Genomic DNA, 24638 nt, shown 5'->3' with positions numbered 1-24638 from the left:
GAGAGCGGAGCGCGCACGGTGAGATTCCTCGGCGGGCCTGGCAGCGGCTGCTGGGCATGCTCAGTGGGCAGGACCCGTTAGAGTGGCGAGTAAGGAAGCGTTGGCTCTGCTCGAGGCTGCCTTCCCCGGTTCAGGCCCCGGCCCTGGGCTTTTGTGTGCGCAGAGCCGCAGCCGCCGCCGCTTCCTCGCGGGGCCGCCCGACCCCAGATGCCGTCTGGCCTGTCCGGTGTCCGCCGTTAACCTCGCCGCGCGGCCGGAGGAGGAGCGGGGCGGGGCCGGCGGGCCGGCAGCCGGGCGGGCAGGAGGGCCCGGCCGGGGGTGGGGGTGGGTGCGGGGAGTCCCGCTGGGGGTGGGGGGAGGGGGCGGGCGTGGAGTCACGGGGGTGGGGTCACCGGCGGTGGCTCGGGGAGGCCGACCGGGAAGGGAGGGGGCCGTGGGGGCGGCTCGGCGGAACCAGCCCCGGCTGGGGAGCAGCGGCGACTCCGGGGGCCGGGGCCACGGCTCTCCGAGCTTCGGCGTGAGGCCGCCGCGGGCCCCGTCTTCCGGCGGCCGCCCGAGTTTGTGGTGATTGTTGCCGCCGCCGCCGCCACCGCCCCGGCTGCCATCTCCTCCTCCTCCTCCGGGGCCGCCGCCTCCTCCTCTTCCTCCTCCTCCTGGGCCGGGCCGATCCCCTCCCCGCTGCCGCCTCCTCCTGGGCTGGGCCCGCGGTGTCTCGTCCCCTCGCGGAGCCGCTCCTGCCGCCGCCGCCGCCGCCGCCTCCTCATTCATCCTCGTGCACCATAGGCGGCACAGGCACCAAGATGTCCAACCGAGTGGTCTGCCGGGAAGCCAGTCACGCCGGGAGCTGGTACACAGCCTCAGGTAGGGCCCCAGGCCGGCCGGCCCGCCCGCCGCTGCCGCCGCCTGGCCCGGCGCCCGGCCGGCCGAGGTCGGCGGCCCGGCCCCGCGCGGCGGCGGGAGGGACGAGGGCGCGGACGGCCGCCGGCCGCGGACCGCGTGGGGAGGGAGCGGGCCGGAGGCCGGCCTCGCCGCCTCCCCCACCCGGGCGGCATCCTGCCGGGCAGCCCGGGGCCGGCCACCCTCACGCTCTGCCGGGAGTTGGGCGAGAGGGAGAGTTGCCTCCTCGGCAGCCTGCGCCCTCCCTTGGGACCCGGCTTGGGCAAAGAATGTGCTACCCGACCGAGCCTCCTCGTCGCCTCCTCCGGCTCCAGGGAAGCGGGTGGCCGGCCGCAGCCACCCTGGGGAGGACTGCTCACCCGGCGCCCGAGCCCCGCTTCCTCCGCGCGACCCTCCGGCCGCGGGAGGGACGCGCCTTCCTCCTCTCGTCTCCTCTCCTCTCCCCTCCCCTCCCCTCCCGTCTCCTCTCCTCTCCTCCCCGAACGGCGCCCGCGCGACCCGGGGAGTTCTCAGCCTCCGGGGTGCACCCGGGCTCTGCCCGCCCGCCTCCTGCCAGGCAGCCTTCGCCCTCTCCACCCCTCCTCCCCCGACAGTTGAGAACGGGAGGCCGCATTTCCCCGCACCTCTTCAGGTGCTTTGCCGTTTCGAGAGGAGTGAAGGGTAGTACTTTTTCACTTGCCAGACTGGAGGCAAGGTCTGGGCTTGGGAGATCTGGGAGAGGAGGCCCTTTTCTGGGATTTGCAGCTCAGCCCGTTGGGGGTAGGGTAGGAGTACTGGTAAGCAGGGGCTTGGGGTGGCCTCCCAGCTCTTTTGTCAGTGTTTTCATTGTTACTGTCATTCACGAAAGGGGCAGCTGGAGGTGGCATCAGCGCTTTTCCTGAGCAGCCTCTCAAGCCTCAACACCGAGCAGGTGCTGGAAATAACGAACGCGGTGGGTCAGGTTTTGAGTGAATTTAATCTTCTGTCGACTCTGTCCAAAAACATTTTAGAGCTCTTTATGTAAGAGAGTGTAGGGACTTTCCCTTTAGTAAAGCTCTGCTTGGAACGACTGTTTTGGGGGATTACTTTCTGGAGTGACATTTCTGTTAAGTTGACAAAGTTTCATTGTGATTCCTGAATTTTCAGTCATTTGGTATTGGCTTATCAATAAGGAGACCCAACTCTAATGTGAGGCAGATCATGTTTTCCTTTGCAAATAGTTGGGTTGGACAGTGACATGGTTTGTGAGAAGACAAAGATTTGCAAGATAATTCATTTCTCTGAGGTTGTTAAGCTCTCTCATTAAATGCATGCACTTTACTGACTCACTGAAAATTTCCTGTGTTAAGAAGACACAAAGGATTTGCAGGCCTAACAGGTAGCTGTAGTTTTGCGTTAAGCAGATGACTTTTCATGGTTACAGTGGCTTCCCTCATGGTCCCAAAGTACTTCATAAATATTTCATCAGGTCTCACAACCTAGAATGTCAGCTAAGCTTTTCTTGTTCAGTTTATGCAGATGTGCCCATGATTCTGTACAGACCAGTGGCAGAACAGGAATGGGAGTCGCTGGCTCCTGGGTTTGCCCTCCAATCACTGCACTATTACTATTACATTTATCAATGAATAATAGTCTTTTCAGGGTTGTAAGTCACTGAACGTTTTTTCTTCAGTGTATTCTGAAGCGCTACAGAGTCTCAGTTTTCACTTTCATGACCATCTTTTGGTTAATTTGTCTTCTGTACCTTTCAAAAGTGTTTTAAACTTCTTTTGTAGTTTGCATTGAAATGTGGGCAAATGATTCCAGAGCAATTTTTATAGGTTCTTGAACATTCTTTTCATAGTAAAATAAGGCATAGTTCACACTGCAGACTTGAAAAGACTACTTCAATAATCTTCTTAATGTAAGAATTCTTTAATCTAGCTCAAGACATTGTGTTCTTAAAACTATCAATAGTGAACTAAAATGGACAACTTAAAATTTTTTTTTAAACTATATTCTTATTTCTCTAAATCCTGAATGAAATCAATGTCATTTTGGTAATGTGAGTTGTCATGGAGAAGTTTATTGTTAAAAAAAATTCAGACCATGTGTCGCTTGTGTGTGTGTGACTTAAGTAATAATTAAGGGTGAATTTAAAGCAATTTAGTTTTAAAAGCTGATTTCATGTTTTAACAATGATTAAAAATATAAGTAAATTTTGACTTAATCTAGTGATCCCTAGACCCCAGTGTACCTAGATTGGTAACACTGACCATTGGAAAAATTTTACTTGTGTTATTGTTGTTCCCTTAAACTAGCCCTAAAAGCATATAATAGGAGACATGTGCTTTTGGATTGTCATTCTGTAGTTCCTACAGCATTCAAATGATTGTGTCTGTAGAATTAAAGTGTTCAATTATTGATAAAAGAGATAAATAAAATTTGCTTCATTTATATAGCTAGTTCAGAAAGAAAAGTGTGTACATACATATATGTGTTTTGTATATATAACACACATCTTCATTTTAATTTACACCTTGCTATATGCTAGATCCACTGATAGACGTATCAAGTATTCCCTGCCCTCCAGGAAGATCATTTGAAGTAAGTAGTAACTCAAGACAGCAAGTAAATATCAGATAAATTGAAGCAGTGCTTCTAGGAGCTAGGAGGAGGGTGGAATCACTTCAAAGGATTTGAATTATGCTTGGAAGGGAAGGGTGTTTGGGTAGCTTTGGAAAGGGGAAAGTACGTTGGGGAACACCACAAAGATACAGAGGCAGGTGAGTATAAGTAGGTCAGTTTAATAAGAATGGACGCTTCTCACAGGGGTGTGGTTCAGGGACCTGGTTGAAGCTAGGGTGTAGGTGCCTGTGCATTCATAGGAATTTCACTTACGCAATGGGCAGTCAGGACCAGTGCAGAAGTTTCTGAGTGGGGGACTGATACACAAGAAACATTTTAGGAAAATTAATCTCATAGGACGGTTAATCCTCACTTCTTTACTGATGTACAGCAGGGATCAGCAAACTCACAGTGCCTGCTGTCCAAATCCAGCCTGTGACCTTTTTTTTTTTTTTTTTGGTAAAGTCCACTGGTGAAGTATGGTTTTTAATTTTTAGAGGGTTTAAAAAAACAAAACCAAGAAGTGCAGTAGAGACTGTATGTGGCTTGTAAAGCCTAAAGTTTTTACTATTTATTGGCCTACAGAAAAAAAATCGTTGACACATAGTGTATGTTAGTGGTTCTCAATGTGACCTCTTGATCAGCAGCATGATGACTGTACTCTGTATTTGTTTCTGGGTGTGTTGTATCTTTCATTTGATTGTTTCAGGCCCTCCCTTATCTTCTGTCTGGACAGTTGTAACTCTCTCCTAACTGCCGTTCTTTCTGCCAGCTTGATTCCCCTTAAGTCTGTGTTCTGCATTGCTCCCTGGATAATCTCTCTGACCACATAATTTCTTTGCATAAACCTTACTGGCCCATCTTGCCTGTTGGATAAGGTCTAAGTCCTTTCATGACTTGGCATCTTTCTATCTCTTGCCACTTCCCCCAATCCCATCCTAGTTCTCCCTTTTACTACTCTTAAGCAATGTCTAACAGCTGTTCATTGTTTCTTTAAATACACTATGCTGTTTCTTATCACTGTGTTTTTATTCAAGCTGTTTCCTCTGTTGGAATGCACTTCACCAGGATAACTTCTAATGTTTTAAGGACTCAGATGTTAGCATCTCTTAGCCTACCCTGATGCCTTTCCTCCCGCTGTCTGTTTTTGGTGTTCCTTTGCGTTGCTCTGTTTATCTCTGTACTTTTACCTTGTTATCTGTGCGTGTGGTCTTTTGTAAGATGATGAACTAGAAGCCAGGGATCACTTTCTACTAATTTTTTAATACCCTAAGTTCTCAGCTCTGGTTTTGTACAACTTAGTAGATATTCAGTAAGTATCTGAACAAGTGAACGTTAAAGAACTTGTCATATAGGAGACTTGGACAAAGATATTGATGTCTGAATCTCTAGGAGCATTGGGGGTGATATAGGACCATTGCTAGTTAAGTCTTTGAGCATGGTGTAGGTGAAGAATCTTGGTAGAAAAGGATTAGAAATCTTGATTCACTAGCTGGGGGGACTGTATTTAATATAAGATTTTTAAAGAACTATGACATACATAGACGTGTACAGCTAGTTAAAGTTTCACAAAATAGGCATATCATTGTAAGTAGCAGCCAGCTCAGCAAATGTCAGTATTGGAATTCTCAACCTGCACTGTGTTCCTTGTATTCTAACACCATAGGGAAGTTTTGTCTGTTTTTGAACTCTGTGTTAAAGGAATCATGTAATATATCTTGTTTGAGCTTCTTTTGTTCAACATTATGTTTATGAGATTAATTCATGTTTTACTGTGGTTTGTTTATTCTATTCTATGAGTAAACCACAGTTTTTCCATTCTACTGTTGATGGACATTTACATACAGTTTTGCTGCTTTGAAAATTTTTGTACTCTTATTTCCTGATGAACACATATATGCATTTTTGTTGGGTATATACCTTAAGTGGAATTATTAGGTCATAGTTATGGCTATGATATATTCATTTTTAGTAGATTTTGCTGAAGTTCTGCCAAGTGGTTTCATAAACTTACACTCCCCTCAGCAGTGTGTGAGAGAGTTCCAGTTGTTCCACATCTTTGCCAACACTTGGTATTTTTATTTTTAGTTATGTCTGGAAGGGTGTGTAGTGACATTGATTGTAGTTTTTATTTTCCTGATGACTGTTGAAATTGAGCATCTTTTTTTTATTAGGGACCCCATGTTTATTAGCCATTTGAACTTCTGCTTTTGTGAAGTGTCTGTTAAGTCTTTTGCCCCTTTTCTACTAGGGTATTTACTTTTTCCATACTGATGTAGTTCTTTATGTATATTGGATATAGTCTTTTTAGATAGGAGTATTGCAGATATCTTCTATTCTGTAGCTTTTTCAGGATCTTACTGTCTTTGTGACCCTAAAGTTCTTCATTGTAAAGAAGTCTGGTTAACAATTGGTTAGTGTTCTTTTGTTTCCGTTTATGAAATCTCTACCTACCTTAGTGTCATGAAATTAACTTTCCTATGTTTTCTTTTAAAAGCTTTCTTTTCACCTTTCTTAGTAAGATCAGTAATTCATCTGCTTGATAGCTGTATCTGTATGGTTTTGGTAGGTTACAGAGATTTATTTTGAAATGTACATATAGAAAAAGTATTAAAAAAATAAAGTATAAATGAGTGTGCAAAATGGGGGTATACTTTGATGAATAGCCAGAAATATCCAGAAATATAACATACTCTGTAAGTATCCCCTAGCTCAAGGAATAGAACATTTTCAACATCTCTGAGGGATATATTACATTTTAATGTTTTCTGAAATTGGTATATTTTATATCTTAAGTGTATATATAATGTGGGAGTATTTCCCCCCTGGAAATTGGTTGTTATAGCTTATAATCACTAGTGTCATAGAAGTAAGGAAATATAATGATTTCATAAAGCATTCTTGAAAAGTTTGTTTGCTATATCTTAATAGCAGTTTGCTTTTTTAAGTTGTTTTAATTCTTTCTGTCGTATTTCAGGAATATATTTAATAGAATTATATCAGGGTTCTATTGTTGGAGAACCACAACCTTTTTTTATTGCTTGTATCTTGAGTTCTAGAGTGTCAAAATATATCTTGGTGTGTGAGAAACAAATACATTCTCCTTTGAAGAGAAAATACTATATAGTATTTAGTTTTGAAATGAGCTTTTTTAGATTATTAATATGGTTTTTCTGTATGATGGTCTTTCTTTCTTCTTCATCCTGTTATTTTATCTTGGAGAAGGGCAAGAAAGAGAACAAATTTCTTAGGTAAACTTGAGATTATTGCTTAACTACCTCTCACTTTCTCCATTGTCCTTTCACGTGCAGGTTCCAAGTCAAAAATCTCCCTACCTCCATAGTGTAGTTTATATTATCTACTTTTGGGTTTTTGTCCATTTTAAAGAAAATCAAGACACCAAGTAAAGATGTCATTTATTAAATGTATTCTGTAGTTGCATTTACATATATGTATATGTAACCTCTAATCTTCAAAAGGCTGCTACAAGTTTGGTATTATCTGCATTTATGGATGTGGAAACCATGACTCAGAGAGTGTGAGAAACTCGTTTAAGTTGTTTAAGGTATAGAAAGTAAGTGGAAGAGCCAGTCTGACCCCAAAGCTAGGAGCGAGGAGGTATGCTTTCCCAAACACTGAGCTTTTCTGTTGCAGTCAGGTTTTTCTTATACTACAATATTTGCATTTAACTGGCACTTATATATCATTTATGGTTTGTAAAGCATTGTCTCATACATTTTTTATGTTCACAATAATCTTATGATTAGATGTAGGACAGGTAGGGTGGGCGGGTCTTTGATCCACCCCCACTTTGCTATTTTATTCATGAGAAACTAAGACTTGAAGGAAACTAAATTGCCTGAGTCATCTACTGTTAAGTGGTAGAGCTAGAATTTGAACCTAGGACTTCTTGCTGAAGCCTAGTATTCTTTCTAATTATAGTAATGCTAGAGTAAGTAAGAAGTTGAGCTATTTGGAATCAGTAAGCACCTCTATAATTGTCAGGTAAATATAAAAGCATGAGTAAAAACAGGAATATTGAATATTATTGATATGGTATAAAAACTGACAAAAGAATTGGTAGAATTTAATTAACCTAGGATTAATCAAATCTAGGATTTGAATTTGGACCTAACAAAACTTGACACTTCTGTAGAGGCTTTATTTAACATATTTGTCAGTATTGGACAAACTCAGTTCTGTCTGAAAGGTACTCTAGGGACTAGGTGCATAGTGGAAAATGAAACAGACAGAATCTCTCTAGAGTTTATATTCTGGTTGGAGACAGGTTATAAATAAGGTAAGTAAAACATAAAGTATGTTAGATAGAGGAAAGTGCTTTGGAGAATTACAAAGCAAATAAAGCAGAGCTGACGCATGAGGAATGTTAAGGAATGGGAGAAATTTTAAATGGCAAGGAAAGGATTGACTTCACTGGACCTACGTTTGAGTGAAGATGAAGTAGGTGAAAGAACAAGCCTTGCATTCTATATAATTTCAGGTCAGAGGTACAGCAGGTTCTAAGGTACTGTGGCTGGAGCAGGCCTGGAGTATTTGAGGAATGCAGGAAGGTCATTGCAACTAGAATGAAGTGACGGGGTGGTTTGATATGAGGTTAAGAGAGGAATAAGATAGCTGGAGTAGAGGCACAAAGGTGTTGTGGTCAGATGGCATTGGGTCTGGAGGGCCAGGGTGAGGACTGGAGTGAGAGGGCCACTGGAGAGTTTTGAGCAGTTGGTGACGGGGTCTAATTTAGGCTCACTCGAGCTGCTTGACTGCCGTGTTAAGAGTAGACTCGAGTTGGGGCGCGGTGAAAACAGTGGCACGGGCTGCACCAGCACTTAAGAGGGAAGCAGCCTCCATCTCACAGATGGTGATGGATTGAGTAATAGCTTGAAGGTGAATAGGAAGCGGTTGATGACTGGATATATTTTTTTTTTGTTTGTTTGATTACTGGATATATTTTGACGGTAGAGTCCAAAGGATTTGCTGACATACTCAAAGTGAGAGAAGAGAGGCAGAGAAGAGTCATGGATAGCTCTAAGGTTTATCCCTGAGATTGCAATAATGGAGTTGCTGTTATCTGAGATAAGGAAGAGAAACAGGTTTGGAGGGGGAAGGTTAGAAGCTTAATTTTGGTCTGTTAAGTTTGAGATGTTTATAGTTAAGTGAATATGTGAGTCTGGAGTGTAGGGGAGACGCCTAGTGTGGAGATATAAGATAGGGAATTATCATCATGTTAAATGGCTCAGCAGTCAAGAATTCGCCTAGTAATGCAGGAGATGGCGGGAGCATGGGTTCAGTCCCTGGGTTGAGAAGATTCAGTGGAGGAGGAAATGGCAACTCACTCTAGTATTCTTGCCTGGAAAGTTCCAGGGACAGAGGAGCCTGACCGGCTACAGTCGATGGGGTTGCAAAGAGTTGAACACGACTGAGCGTGTGAGCATGCATGCAGATAATATTTGAAGCCAAGTGTTTGGATGAGATTACTGTAGGAATCAAGGTGGTCAGAAAAAAAGAGGTTTGTGAGTGAGCCTTAGAACAATCGTCACTTGAAGAGGTTGAGAAGGTGAGGGTTATCATGGGAAGATAGATGGAGCTTCTGGTGAGGAGGAGGTGTCCTGGGAGCCAAATAGGGAAAATGCTTTAAGGCATCTCAACACAATTTATATAGTTTTTTTCTTAGACAAGCACATTTAATCTGGTTTAAGCGACTCTGGTCTTAGCCATCTCTTACCCTGCTCCCAGAGCTTCCTAACTGGTTGCCTAGTTCCCATTCTATTCTTCACACAACAGCCTGAGAGATCGTTTTAAAAATGTAAATAAGATAATATTCTTTTCTAAAAATCCTATCATATTAATATTTAAAATCATACTTAAAAATCCTTGCCAAGACTTAGAAGGTTTTACATGCTTTGACCTCTGCTCAACTTTCTCATTTTATCTTGTATTGCTTGTTGTTTACCTTATGCTGGTCCAGCCATTCAGGCCCCCTTCCTGTTTCCCAAATATGTCAAGCTTACACCTGCCTTAGGACCTTTGCATGTACTTCATGATGTACTCCGTGTATGGGTGTGAAAGCTGGGCAGTAAGAAAGGCTGAGCACCGAAGAATTGATGCCTTCAAACTGTGGTGCTGGAGAAGATTCTTGAGAGTCCCTTGGACTGCAAGGAGATCAAATCAGTCAGTCCTAAAGGAAATCAACCCTGAGTATTCATTGGAAGGACTGATGCTGAAACTCCAGTACTCTGGCCACCTGATGGGAAGAGCCGACTCATTGGAAAAGACCCTGATGCTGGGAAAGATTGAAGGCAGGAGGAGAAGGGGACGACAGAGGATGAGATGGTTGGACGGCATCACTGACTCCATGGACATGAGTTTGAGCAAGCTCCGGGAAATAGTGAGGGACAGGGAGGCCTGGCAAGCAGCAGTCCATGGGGTTGCAAAGAGTCGGACAGGACCGAGCAACTGAACAACAAAGTTGTTAACTAACAAAGTGGTTAGCAACAAAGTGTTAACTAATCCTGGCTTGGTAGTCAAGGAAAGTATGTTATTTATTGACTCTCTTATTAGTCACAGTTAGGAGGAGACTTAGGGGGAGACATTGAAAATGAATGGGCTAGGTTTTCCCAAAGTGTTCTGAGAAACAATAGTCCTTGGAGATGCCTTTGCAGAAAGGGTTTATGGTCAGATAAGTTTAGGAAATGATGCATCTGTTTTTCTCCCTTGGGCTCAGACATCTAACAATGGACTTGTTTTATGGCTCATTACATGGTCTGTCTTGGTGAGTGTTCTGTGTTTGTTTGAAAATAATGTATGTTTTCTGTAGTTGTGGGGTAGAATGCGCTCTAAATATTAATTAGGTTAAGTTAGGTTGTTGTATTTAAATCTTCTCACATTCCTATTGATTTTCCTTTTTTGTCTGTCCACTCCTGAGAGGAGTATTAAAATTCCAACTATTTTTTTCTTTTAGTTTTGTTGATTTGTTGTTTCAAGTTTTTTGAATCTGTTTTCTGATATACCTGTTAGGAGTTAGACTTTCTTGGTGAATTGAGCAGCACAGTATATGTTCCTCTTCTGTCTGGTAATATTTCTCACTTTGAAGTGTTCCTTGTTTTGTGTTAATGAAGCCGGTCCAGCTTCCTGTGGTTAATACTTACATGTTATATGCTTTCCATGTGTGTCAAGGGTCACCAGGACCACCTTCAGGTTTGATGACTTGTTAGAAGCGTCAAAGCTGTTATACTTCAGAGAAAGAACACAGGTTAAAGTGAGGAAGAGTACATCCGGCGGAGTCCAGGAGAACCCAGGCATGAGTGTCCAGTTGTCCTCTCAGTGTTGCGTGACAGCAAGCGTGAAATACTGCCAACCAGGGAAGCTCAGCCGGCCTTGGTACCCAGGTTTTTATTGAGGGTCAGTCTGTAGGCATGGGGCACTTTTGTGACTAGCTACTCAGTCTCCAGCCCTCCTGTCTCCTGCAGAGGTCATACTGATACAGTGTGGCCCAGGTTAGCAGGAGAACAAAAATAGGAGTTCACAGTAAGTCACATTGTTGGCATAAACTATCTGGCAAGGCCCCAGGTATACAAAGACACTTAAAAAAATTGTGGTAGAATATATGTAACAAAATAATTTCTAAGTGTATACTTTTCTGAAATCAGTACATTTGTGTTATTTACAACCATCTCCAGCATCCATTTCTAGAATGTCTTCATCTTTCCCAACTGGAAGTTTGTACGGATTAAGCAGTTAACTCCCTGTTGACTCCTTCCTTCAGCCTTGGCAACCACTCTTTTTTCTTTATGATTTTGCCTTGGTGCATAACCTTGGTGCATTTAAGTGAATTCATACAGTATTTGTCCTTTTATGTCTGATTTATTTAACTTGGCATGTTTTCAGAGTTCATTTATGTTGTAGCATGTTATCAGAATTCGTTTTTAAAGCTGAGTACTATCCGTTGTATGATATACCATAGTTTACTTATTCATTTATCTGTTGACAGATATTTCGGTTATTTCTACCGGTTGACTTTTGTGAATGACACTGCTGTGAATGTTGGTGTACAAGTATCTGCTTGAGTCTTGCTGTTAGTTATTTTTTATATCTATCTAGAAGTAGAATTGCTGGGTCATGTAGTTTGATCCCTGGGTTGGGAAGATCCCCTGGAGAAGGAAATGGCAACCCACTCCAGTACTCATGGAAAATCCCATATGACAGAGGAGCCTTGTAGGCTACAGTCCATAGGGTCGCAAAGAGTCAGACATGACTGAGCAACTTCACTTTATAGTAATGCCGTGTTTAACTTTTTGAGAAAACACCAAACTGATTTCCACAGCAGTTGCACCATTTTACATTTCTACCAGCAGTGGGTGGGGGTTCCATTTTTTTCCACAACCTTGACAACACTTGTTATTTTCCTTTTTTTTTTTTTTTGGTAATGACCATCCTAAAGACTGAGTTTGTATCATTATGGTTTTGATTTGTATTTTTCTAATGACTAATTATGTTAAACACCTTTTCATGTGCTTATTGGCCATCTGTAATCATCTTTGGAGAAGTATCTTTTCAGGTCCTTTGCCCATTTTTGAATTGGGTTGTTTGCTTTTTTGTTGTTGTTGATCTGTAAGAGTTTGTAATATCTGTAATATTCTGGAAAGAAATCCTTTATCAGATATATGATTTGCTGGAATTTTCTCCCATCCTACAGATTGTCTTTTTAGTTTCTTGAAAATATTCTTTCACGTATAGTTTTTAATTTTGCAAAATTTAGTATTGTCTTTTTTTTTTTTGTTTGTTTGTTACTGATGCTTTGATATTATATCTAGAAAACCATTGGCAAATCCAAGGTTGTGAAGATTTGCCTCTGTATTCTGAGAGTTTTAGTTTTAACATTTAGGTTGTTGATCCATTTTGATATAAGTTTTATAAATGGAGTGGGTTACAATCAATTTCATTCTTTTGCTTGTGGATAGTCTAGCTGTCTCAACACTGTTTGTTGAAGAGATTATTCTTTACCTATTGAAAATTCAAATCAATAGTTCATAGATTTTTAGGTTTATTTCTGGATTCTTAGTTCTGTGCCATTGGTCTTTCTGTCTGTCCTATGTCACTACCGTAATCTTCTATTTTATTTATTTGTGTGTTTTTTTTTTTTTTTGACTGTCTCACGACTTGCAGGATGTTAGTTTTCCAACCAGGGATCGAATCTGCACCCTTGGCAGTGAAAGTGTGGGTTTCTAACCAGTGGACCACGAGGGAATATGCACAACCATACTGTTTTGATTTCTGTAGCTTTTTTTTTTTGGTAATATTTATTGGGCTGTGGGGGGTCTTAGTTCTGGCATGTGGAATCTAATTCTCTGACCAGCGATGGAACCTGGGCCCCCTGCATTGGGAGCACAGAATCTTAGCTGCTGGACCACCAGGGAAGTCCCTGATTTCTGTAGCTTTTTTTTACTCTGTTTTTGAAAATTAGTTTGGTAGGTATTGAATTATGTTGATATTACTTCTTTTAGCATTTTATAAATGTTCTGTTGTATTTTGGCTTGCACAGATTCTGAGAATTCTGTGATTTTTAAATATTTGTTCCTCTGAATACAGGGTGTCTTTTTTTCATCTGGTTACTTTAAGATTTTAAAAGTTATTACCATTTTCCTGCTAGTCTGTTATCATGTGCCTTTGAATAATTTTCTTTGAATTTAGTCCTGTTTCGGATTTGTCAGGTTTCTCAAGATGTGTGGGCTGTAGTTTGCAGCAAATTTGGAAAAACAGTCATCATTATCATCTCAGATGTTTTTCTTTTTCACTTCCTTTGTTTTCTAGACTCCAAACAAAAGTATGTTAGATAGCTTAATATTGAACCACAGTTCACTGAGAATTCTTTTTTTTCTCTCTGCTTACTTTTGGATAAGTTCTTTTGCTTTATCTTCCAAGTTCACTGATTTTTTTTTTCTTGTACAATATCTAATTTTGCTTTTAATTCTATCAGTGACATCTTTGAAGTATATAAGAATTAAAATAACTGCTGATTTCATGGTTTCACCTGAATATTTCTCTTTCTTTCTTCCTTTCTTTTCCACACTGTGCGACTTGTGGAATCTCAGTTCCCTGGCCAGGGTTTGAAGTGGAACCAAGGCAGTGAAAAGTCCTGAATCCTAACCACTAGATCACCAGGGAACTCCCAGTATTTTCTTAATAATTACTTTATTCTTTACTGTTTCTTTTAGGTGATGGATTAATTTATAGGTTTAAAAAATTCCCTTTTCATTCGAGAAATCAGATACTTATTCTTCTGGCATAAGTATTTATTAATAGTTGCTAGTGATGCTGTTTTGCTTCAGAGAGGTGGGAAAAAAGGTTAAATTTTTTTGTTTTCTGAGCAACCTAGAAATTGAAAAGGCATTTGAATTATGGCTTAATACTGGCTTTAGGATTATGTTCTTTAAATTAGACTATAAATTAAAAGTTTTAAAATACATTTTGTGTGTTTTAAAGATTAAAGATAATTCATTGAGAAGTCTCATTCTGGTGCCTTTTTGTGTACCCCATATTCAGCTTCCCTTTATCGGATTCTTGAGTTCCCAGTGTTCATGCATATACAGGCACATATGGACATGCAATCATTTTCTCCCCCTTTTCAGCGACTGGAAGCTAAAGTGTAAAATGCCAGTCTCTCATATTTTTGTCTTTACCTTTTTGTACTTACACTTTTAATAGTTGAAGATCTTTTTAGTGACCCAGACAGTAAAGAATCTGCCTGCAGTGCTGGAGATTCGGGTTCTATCCTTGGGTTGGGAAGATGGCCTGGAGAAGGAAATGGCAACCCCCTCCAGTATCCTCGCTGGAAAAATCCCCTGGACAGGGACTTCCCTGGTGGTTCAGTGGCTAAGATTCTGTGCTCCCAATGCAGGGGCTCCAGGTTTGACCCCTGGTCAGGGAACTAGATCCCACATGCCACAACTAAGACCCAGTGCAGCCAAATAAATAAAAATATTTAAAAGAAAATCCCATGGACTGAGCAGCCTGGTGAGCTACAGTCCATGAGGTCGCAAAGAGTTGGACATGACTGAGTGGCTAACACTTTCAGTACTTTCATATTACAACAGATTTTTTTTTCAAAATTATTGATAACCTCACAGAACTTGTTTTTTTTGTGGATTGTGTCTATTAATACCTATCACATTAGAAATTGAAACTGAGGAACTTATAGAAATATTTATTCATTTAAAATAACAACAATAAGTCCATTCCATGTTAACATAAGTAGCATTTTTAAGAAAATTTTATTGGAGCATAGTTGATTTACAGTGTTGTGTTAGTTTCAGGTATAAGGAGATTGACATTTATTAACATTTTTGCAAATATATTTAATGTCTAGCTTAATAGAAAACAGCTGTATTCTCATATCTGTTACTGCATTCACTAATGTTATTTTACTTGAAGCACATGAGGAAATTCTGGTCTCCTACAGACATATAGTTAGAAAAGAACAGAGTATTTTAATAGACTGTTCAGATAATTGTGGCTATTCTTTGATGCTATACAAAAACTCAAGTGGTAGTTTATTACTTTTTAAACTTTTACAGACACATAGTTCACATACAATCAGTTACACATTTTTAACATACCTGTAAAACTGTCAGCAAAATCAAAACGGTGTGCTCCTTGATGGTGAACTCTAGTTTCAGAAAGATTTTATTGCAGTGTGAAATTTGAAATCATGGCAGTGAAATGATGTTTTCAAGATCAGTTGGTCTGTCCTCCACTTTGAATGTTTCCATCCACGCAGGATTTTTTAACCCCTTGCATTAATCATTTGGAAAATATTTGTTCCTTGGGTTATGCAGTTCTTACGAGTGTTTACACATTTCATTATTCATTGTTAAAGAATCACGTTTGTTAATTTCATGTACTCATCAGAAAAGTGATAAAGTAGGAAGCTTTTAAATCTACAGTGGCAGAAACAAGTTTGCAAAATTCTGCTTTTCTCAAAGCTCGAATTTTGTAGTTAGCAATAGATATTGACAGTTGTTTTCCTTGATGTTATTTCAAGGAAATATCTGCTAAATACCCAAGATTAAGTAACCATTTGTCTATGAATTGTTCTTTCAAGAAAAATAATTTTCTATAAAAACATGGCTTGCAGTGCAGTTGTGTAAGTGCCCTGGGACAACCATTCAACACAGAGTATTAAAGAAGTGTGTAGTCAAGGCTAGAGATTTTATAAAACGTGTATGTTTGTAGCTACGGTTCGATCAAAGGTTTTTTTGTTTTTTTATTAGTTGGAGGCTAATTACTTCACAACATTTCAGTGGGTTTTGTCATACATTGACATGAATCAGCCATAGAGTTACATGTATTCCCCATCCCGATCCCCCCCTCCCACCTCCCTCTCCACCCGATTCCTCTGGGTCTTCCCAGTGCACCAGGCCCGAGCACTTGTCTCATGCATCCCACCTGGCCTGGTGATCTGTTTCACCATAGATAATATACATGCTGTTCTTTCGAAACATCCCACCCTCACCTTCTCCCACTGAGTTCAAAAGTCTGTTCTGTACCTCTGTGTCTCTTTTTCTGTTTTGCATATAGGGTTATCGTTACCATCTTTCTAAATTCCATATATATGTGTTAGTATGCTGTAATGTTCTTTATCTTTCTGGCTTACTTCACTCTATAATGGGCTCCAGTTTCGTCCATCTCATTAGAACTGATTCAAATGAATTCTTTTTAATGGCTGAGTAATATTCCATGGTGTATATGTACCACAGCTTCCTTATCCATTCATCTGCTGATGGGCATCTAAGGTTGCTTCCATGTCCTGGCTATTATAAACAGTGCTGCGATGAACATTGGGGTGCACGTGTCTCTTTCAGATCTGGTTTCCTCAGTGTGTATGCCCAGAAGTGGGATTGCTGGGTCATATGGCAGTTCTATTTCCAGTTTTTTAAGAAATCTCCACACTGTTTTCCATAGTGGCTGTACTAGTTTGCATTCCCACCAACAGTGTAAGAGGGTTCCCTTTTCTCCAGACCCTCTCCAGCATTTATTGCTTGTAGACTTTTGGATAGCAGCCATCCTGACTGGCGTGTAATGGTACCTCATTGTGGTTTTGATTTGCATTTCTCTATAATGAGTGATGTTGAGCATCTTTTCATGTGTTTGTTAGCCATCTGTATGTCTTCTTTGGAGAAATGTCTGTTTAGTTCTTTGGCCCATTTTTTGATTGGGTCATTTATTTTTCTGGAATTGAGTTTCAGGAGTTGCTTGTATATTTTTGAGATTAATCCTTTGTCTGTTTCTTCATTTGCTATTATTTTCTCCCAATCTGAGGGCTGTCTTTTCACCTTACTTATAGTTTCCTTTGTAGTGCAAAAGCTTTTAAGTTTCATTAGGTCCCATTTGTTTAGTTTTGCTTTTATTTCCAATATTCTGGGAGGTGGGTCATAGAGGATCTTGCTGTGATTTATGTCGGAGAGTGTTTTGCCTATGTTCTCCTCTAGGAGTTTTATAGTTTCTGGTCTTACATTTAGATCTTTAATCCATTTTGAGTTTATTTTTGTGTATGGTGTTAGAAAGTGTTCTAGTTTCATTCTTTTACAAGTGGTTGACCAGTTTTCCCAGCACCACTTGTTAAAGAGGTTGTCTTTTTTCCATTGTATATCCTTGCCTCCTTTGTCAAAGATAAGGTGTCCATAGGTTCGTGGATTTATCTCTGGGCTTTCTATTCTGTTCCATTGATCTATATTTCTGTCTTTGTGCCAGTACCATACTGTCTTGATGACTGTGGCTTTGTAGTAGAGTCTGAAGTCAGGCAGGTTGATTCCTCCAGTTCCATTCTTCTTTCTCAAGATTACTTTGGCTATTCGAGGTTTTTTGTATTTCCATACAAATTGTGAAATTATTTGTTCTAGTTCTGTGAAAAATACCGTTGGTAGCTTGATAGGGATTGCATTGAATCTATAGATTGCTTTGGGTAGAATAGCCATTTTGACAATATTGATTCTTCCAATCCATGAACACGGTATGTTTCTCCATCTGTTTGTGTCCTCTTTGATTTCTTTCATCAGTGTTTTATAGTTTTCTATGTATAGGTCTTTTGTTTCTTTAGGTAGATATACTCCTAAGTATTTTATTCTTTTTGTTGCAATGGTGAATGGTATTGTTTCCTTAATTTCTCTTTCTGTTTTTTCATTGTTAGTATATAGGAATGCAAGGGATTTCTGTGTGTTAATTTTATATCCTGCAACTTTACTATATTCATTGATTAGCTCTAGTAATTTTCTGGAAGAGTCTTTAGGGTTTTCTATGTAGAGGATCATGTCATCTGCAAACAGTGAGAGTTTCACTTCTTCTTTTCCTATCTGGATTCCTTTTACTTCTTTTTCTGCTCTGATTGCTGTGGCCAAAACTTCCAACACTATGTTGAACAGTAGTGGTGAGAGTGGGCACCCTTGTCTTGTTCCTGATTTTAGGGGAAATGCTTTCAATTTTTCACCATTGAGGGTGATGCTTGCTGTGGGTTTGTCATATATAGCTTTAATTATGTTGAGGTATGTTCCTTCTATTCCTGCTTTCTGGAGAGTTTTAATCATAAATGAGTGTTGAATTTTGTCAAAGGCTTTCTCTGCATCTATTGATAATCATATAATCATATGGTTTTTATCTTTCAATTTGTTAATGTGGTGTATTACATTGATTGATTTGCGGATATTAAAGAATCCTTGCATTCCTGGGATAAAGCCCACTTGGTCATGGTGTATGATTTTTTTAATATGTTGTTGGATTCTGTTTGCTAGAATTTTGTTAAGGATTTTTGCATCTATGTTCATCAGTGATATTGGCCTGTAGTTTTCTTTTTTTGTGGCATCTTTGTCTGGTTTTGGAATTAGGGTGATGGTGGCCTCATAGAATGAGTTTGGAAGTTTATCTTCATCTGCGATCAAAGGTATTTTTGAATGAAACTTTTTTTGAATAGTGGTTAGTGTGGGGTGGTGAAGAATGTAATGACTACTGGTATTCAGTTCAGTCGCTCAGTCGTGTCTGACTCTTTGCGACCCCATGAATCGCAGCACGCCAGGCCTCCCTGTCCATCACCAGCTCCCGGAGTTTACTCAAACTCGTGCCCATCGCGTCGGTGATGCCATCCAGCCATCTCAGCCTCTGTCTGATGCTAATGCTAAGGCGTCTACCATTACTTTTGAACCATCGGTCATTGCCAGTAAGTGAATCCCAATGAGTGCCAATACAGTGAAACAAACAAACAATGTTTTTAGTATTTTGAAATGGTTTTGACTTGATGGACCTTTTGAAAGGGTCTTGGACTTTGAGAATTGCTGGTTTGCAGAAATTCTTACTTCTTCCTTGGCAATTATGATTAAACCTCCCAACACACACACACACACACACACCCCCACACACACCCACCCACCCACCACACCCTATTACTATTACACCTTCTACTAGTCGCACACACACACACCCCAGCACACCCAATGCCATCTTACATACTCCTTCTACTAATTATAATGGCTCAAGGAAAATGGGGAGATGTAATTTATAGATTACATGTAATTTTGATAAACTTCCTCACTTCTGTTTTTCAAAGTGTGGTGAGGGATTACCATAAAACTTTTGAGTTAGATTTGCTGATATGTGGGACCCAGATGTTTGCTTTTTTTTTCTTCCTTGATGTCGGCACACCAGAGTTGGTTCTAATACAAGAAAACTGGGTTGCTCAAAGTAGAGGATGACATCACCATTATTAGTTTTGTATTTACTGCTCAGAGTGGAAGATGACATCACCACTATCATGTTTGTATTTCTAGCACCCAGAGAAGTGTCTGGCACAGAGCAGGAACTCGCTAAATGCTTTATGAGTGAGTGAATGACTAATCTGACTAGATTATTACTCTCATTTGTCTGACACCAACTTGCTAAATGTTAAATATATGATGACAGAGTTAGCCTTAAATTATGTCTTTCATTATATTTTGTAGTATACTTAGTTAAGTATTTAGAACTTAAGAATATTTAAGTCAGATGATATGGCTGTACTGCTTAATGATTGCTGCTTTGGGGATTTCCTCTTGTTTCTAAGCTTCTGATTTTAGATAACCTGCATGATGTGGCTTATGCCTGGCTGTCCTCCTTATCTTTTGTCATTCTCTCCTTTGTTCACTATATTTTAGGATTCATGAAACCGATCCTTTTTCCTCCTGGTTCCTAACCTCAGGGCCTTTGTTCTTGTTGTTCGTTCTTCCTGGAAGTCTCTTCCTCCAGCTCTTTTCTTGCTGCTTTTCTTCTTCTTCTTCATTCAGGTTGCAATTCAGTTGTCACATGCTTGGGGTGCCTTTCCTGTCATTTTTACTTATCCTTCCTTTACTGCACATAAAGTGGCAATGAAATAGTCTGTTTCTTTCATAGCATTCCTCACAGTTTGAAGTTACTGTATTTGTTTACTTGTTTACTGTTTGCTTCCCTTCTCTAGAATATATGCTCCATGAGAACATAGACCCACCTGTCTTGTTTATTGTTGTCTTTACAGCACTAATACCAGAAATAGTATGGCATAGAGTAGACATTTTATAAGATTTATCAAACAAATAGGTGAATGAATGAATGAAAAGAATATATGGAAGAAAAGTATCTGATCATACAAGAAATGACTTTAACTTAATAAATAAAAGTAATGGTTATATTAATAAATTAAGGACTTTATGTGAATAACTTTGTTCTACTAGTTTTTAAGTTAAATATCACAGATTACGGTTTCTGGTTTATAAAATTGCCTGTGGATTAGACATTTCTCTTCATAAATGTGATTTAAACAGTTGTTAAAACTAATATAAGAGGGAACAACAGTGTTTTCTGATTTAAAATAAAGTGAAAGTGAAGTCGCTTAGTTGTGTCTGACTCTTTGTAACCCCGTGGACTGTAGACTACCAGGCTCCTCTGTCCATGGGATTTTCCAGGCAAGAGTACTGGAGTTGGGCACCATTTCCTTCTCCAGGAGATCTTCCCGACCCAGAGTTTGAACCTGGGTCTCCCGCATTGTAGGCAGATGCTTTACCATCTGAGCCACCAGGGAAATCGCTAATTTAAAATACATATGTAAATAAAAGAAAGCTTTTGCTCTTTATAACCATCCAATAAGTCATTTTAGATAATGTGGTGACCCAAGGACGAAAGAGCAGATAAAACCAAGGAGGGTCTTGGAATGCAGGAATGAAAAACCAGACCCTTATCATCCTTCCCTCCCCCATGTTGTAACTATTAATGGAACAGTATAACCTATCTCCCCTCCTACCCCATAGGGAGAAGGTATTTGCCCTACTCTTCCTCCTCCCCAGTATACATGCCTCATCCAGTCAACAAATGACCTGTGAGACCCCTGCCCCGTTCCTTACCCCCAGGGTATAAAAATGAATCACTGTCTTTCACTGTCGGCTCTCCCTGACTATCTGGAACCCGCCTTGCTGTGCTGGCAGTGACTCTCCCCTACCCACTCTAATAAACTTTATTCTTCTTTCATTCTGCCTCGTGTCTGGAAACTCTTTTCCAACCCGTGCTCGGACCACGACAGACACATTATGACTTTCAGCATTATAGCTTTTTTTTTTAGGGTTTGGAAATAGAAAAGTACATGACATAGTTCCTTTTTTTCCTCCATCTTTATTGAATCATAATTGACATATAACATTGTGTAAGTTTAAGATGTACAACATGATGGTTTGATGCTCTTGTATGTTGTGAAATAATTTCCACAGAAGGGTAACACTCTGTCATCTCACATAATTACCACATCCTTTTTTGGTAAGAACACTTAAGATCTACTCTTTCAGCAATTTTCAAGTATACAATATAGTATTGTTAACTATAGCTGTATATTAGATCCCCAGAACTTATTTATAACTGATGGCCATTTTGACAGATGGGAGGTGATACCTCATTGTAGTTTTGATTTGCATTTCTCTGAGAATTAGCAGTGTTGAGCATCTTTTCATGTGCCTCTTGGTAATCTGTGTATCTTCATTAGAGAAATGTCTATTTAGGTCATCTGCCCATTTCATGATTTTTTTTTTCTTCTTGATATTGAGTTATATGAGCTGTTTGAATATTTTGGAAATTAAGCCCTTGTTGGGCCCTTCATTTCCAAATACTGTTTCTCATTTCATAGGTTGTCTTAATGTTTTGTTGATGTTTCCTTTGCTGTGCAAAAGCTTTTAAGTTTGATGAAGTTTTATTTGTTTATTTTTGCTTTTATTTCTTTTGCCTTGAGAGACTGATCTAATAAAGTGTTGCTGTGATTTATATCCAAGAATGTTTTGCCTATGATGTCTTCTAAGAGTTTTATGGTGTTAACTATAATTCAGAAAGATACATGCACCCTGGTGTTTATAGCAGCGCTAGTTATGGTGATTAAGATATGGAAACAACCCAAATGGCTGTGTGCAAAATGGAATATTACTTGGCCATGAAAAAGAATGAAACATTACTATTTGAGGCAACACTGTTGAACCTAGAAAATGTTATTCTTAAGTAAGTCATACAGAAAAAGACAAATTTATATGACATCACTTATATGTGCAATCTAAAAAGTAATACAAATAAATCTATATACAAAGCAAGCAGACTCACAGACATAGAAAACAAGCTTACTGTTAGCAAAGGAGAAGGGAGGGGGAGTGATAAATGAGGAGTATGGGATTGACAGATACAGATGACTGACTGTATGTAAAATAGAGAAGCAGCAAGAATTTACTGTAAAACACAGGGAACAATATTCAGTATCGTAGTAATCTATAATGGAAAATAACCTGAAAAAAAAAAAGACCTGAATCACTTTGCCGTATACCTGAAACTAACACAATATTGTAAATCAACTGTACCTCAGTTCTAAATAAATAAGCTGTAAGAGGTAGAAGGCACGGAGCTGACTGTTCAGTGATGTAGTCTCCATCTCCGCTTTGTGTAGAATTCTTTGTCTCCTGAGGCTGCTTTATCAGCTGTTGGCCAGCCTAAGAATGGCCTCTTGTTGGCTCTAGACGCCCATTCCTGTTCTGGTCAATTGTGACCAGATTGGAAAGGTTACTTGGCATTATGCCATTTGTAGCCATACTTGTTACTGTTTGTCTCTGCACTGGACTGTAGTGAAGAGGTACTGACGAAGTGAGTAGACGTGAAATAGCTACGCATGGGGATTAGAAGAGGTCTTTCTGCAGAGGTAAATAAGTTGAAATGTTGAATGCTGTGAAGTTCCTGAGGGGAGAGATTTCTAGTTAGACTATATATGGCTGAAATACAGTGAAGAGGGTCGGAGAGGGAGAGTAGGACCACATCATGTAGAGTCTTAGAGGGCTGGTAAATTGGTTTGCGTTTTATCCTAATTATAATGGGAATCCATGTGAAGGCAGATAGAACTCAAAAAATTTTGATCAAGCATTAAAATGTTTATAATAAAACAAATATTGAATGAAGAGCCATGATTTAAAAATAAAAAAAAGTCCTTAAAATATTTCAAGATTTCACTGGTAATTTACATTGGCATTGGAATGTTAATCTCAGTATAGTTTAATCACCAGCTTTCAATTTTCTTTAAATTTTAAAGTGCTGTTTTTAAGTAATTGGAGCTTCTCTGTTGTCCCAGGTGGTAAAGAATCTGCCTGTAATGCATTAGACCTGGGTTCGAAAGACCCCCTGGAGAAGGGAATGGCTATCAACTCTAGGACTCTTGCCTGGAGAATTCCATGGACAAAGGAACCTGGCAGGCTTTCGTCCATGGGGTCGTAAAAAGTCAGACACGACTGAGCAACTAACACTTTAAGTAACTGAGTTAAGGTATTTTGGGTTATGGACTTAGATACAGTCTGTCTACCAGTTTGCCCATCATCTAATATAGTAACAGTTGGGTTCTATATACCAGTTAATAAGGAAGTATTTATGAAATACATCGTAGCTTTATACTAAGAATTTTGGGGAATAGAAAATAAGTGCAAATGAACCCTCACCGAAGTTCAAATGAGCCAGCCTCTAATAAAAGTAGGGCTTCTGGATTTGGCTTAATGACTATTAATCAACATTTATTGAGTCCTTACTATATGTCAGGCATTTGCACTTGCACTTCTCTTTTAATATGACAAGCACATGAAGAAGCTGAGTGTTAGGTTCTTTGAGATTATGAAGTTTGTGATTGTGTTCTGACCCGTTAGCTCCACAGTTGGAGCTCTTATCCGCTGTTCCATATTGCTTCCCATACAAGGTTTTTTATAAATGAATATTCTAGATTATTAAACATATATTCATTTGAAAATAAAATATTAGGAAGTAATTACCTTTTAAAACAAGTTTTATTTTGTGGAGTTTCAGAGTGTAATATCAATAAAGATAAAAATAATCATTAAAAACCTCCAAATGTGTAAAGTGTTAGCCATGCATGGTGCATAAATTGTACAGTGACCATGGGTGACTCAGTGGTAAAGAATCTGCCTGCCAGTGCAGAAGATGCAGGAGACGCGTGTTTTATCCTTGGGTAGAGAAGATCCCCTGGAAAAGGAAAGGGCTGCCCACTCCAGTATTCTTGCCTGGAAAATTCCATGGACAGAGGAGCCTGGCAGGCTGCAGTTCATGGTGTCTCAGAGTTGGACACAACTGAGCACCCACACATGTACACATGTTTTGATATGTAGCTCTTTTAATTAAAACATATCTTTAAGCAGGAGAACTTTCAGTAGCTACCCATTTTCTGTCTATCTGGATAACAAGCTAACTCCTTTATGTAGGCCTTAAGGGGTCACCCATTCTAGCTCTCCCCTTTTCAACTGTGCAGGCTTTTGTTTGAAGCAGCTGGAATTGCCGTTTTCACTTCTGTGATTTTGTTCATAGTTTCCTTCTGCTTGGAGATACCCTGCTGTCTTCTCCTGTGGTTCTATGTTAACACTTAAGTCCATTTTCTTCCCAGCATTTTTTCTTCTTCAGAACTTTTTAATCCCTCCCTAGGCATTGTGTATATCCTACCTTGTTTGGTTTAGCTGTTTCCCCAACTAGATAAGCCATTTGATGGAAGTGGCTGTGACCGATACATTTATGTAGTTAGTGTTTTATACACATAAGAAGCTCAATAATTGTTTGCCTACTGAAAAAGAGGATAAAAAGTTATA

At 40.0% G+C, this 24638-nt stretch overlaps 1 protein-coding gene across 5 annotated transcripts in view; it reads left to right on the top strand.

The window, feature by feature from the left end:
- MEMO1 (mediator of cell motility 1) overlaps positions 1 to 24638 on the top strand; it is a 116096-nt gene continuing 91458 nt past the window's right edge. For 2 of the 5 annotated variants that reach the window (XM_043468259.1, XM_043468258.1), the window contains exon 1: positions 21 to 861. In XM_043468259.1, the coding sequence (XP_043324194.1) occupies positions 801 to 861 (61 nt within the window). In that variant the 5' untranslated portion in view covers positions 21 to 800. The other 3 variants (XM_043468260.1, XM_043468261.1, XR_006269385.1) reach the window with 3 other exon arrangements.

This window comes from Cervus canadensis, chromosome 5, assembly GCF_019320065.1.
Source record: "Cervus canadensis isolate Bull #8, Minnesota chromosome 5, ASM1932006v1, whole genome shotgun sequence".
In the NCBI taxonomy this organism is placed as follows: domain Eukaryota; kingdom Metazoa; phylum Chordata; class Mammalia; order Artiodactyla; family Cervidae; genus Cervus; species Cervus canadensis.
This window is presented reverse-complemented; position numbering and strand designations above follow the sequence as displayed.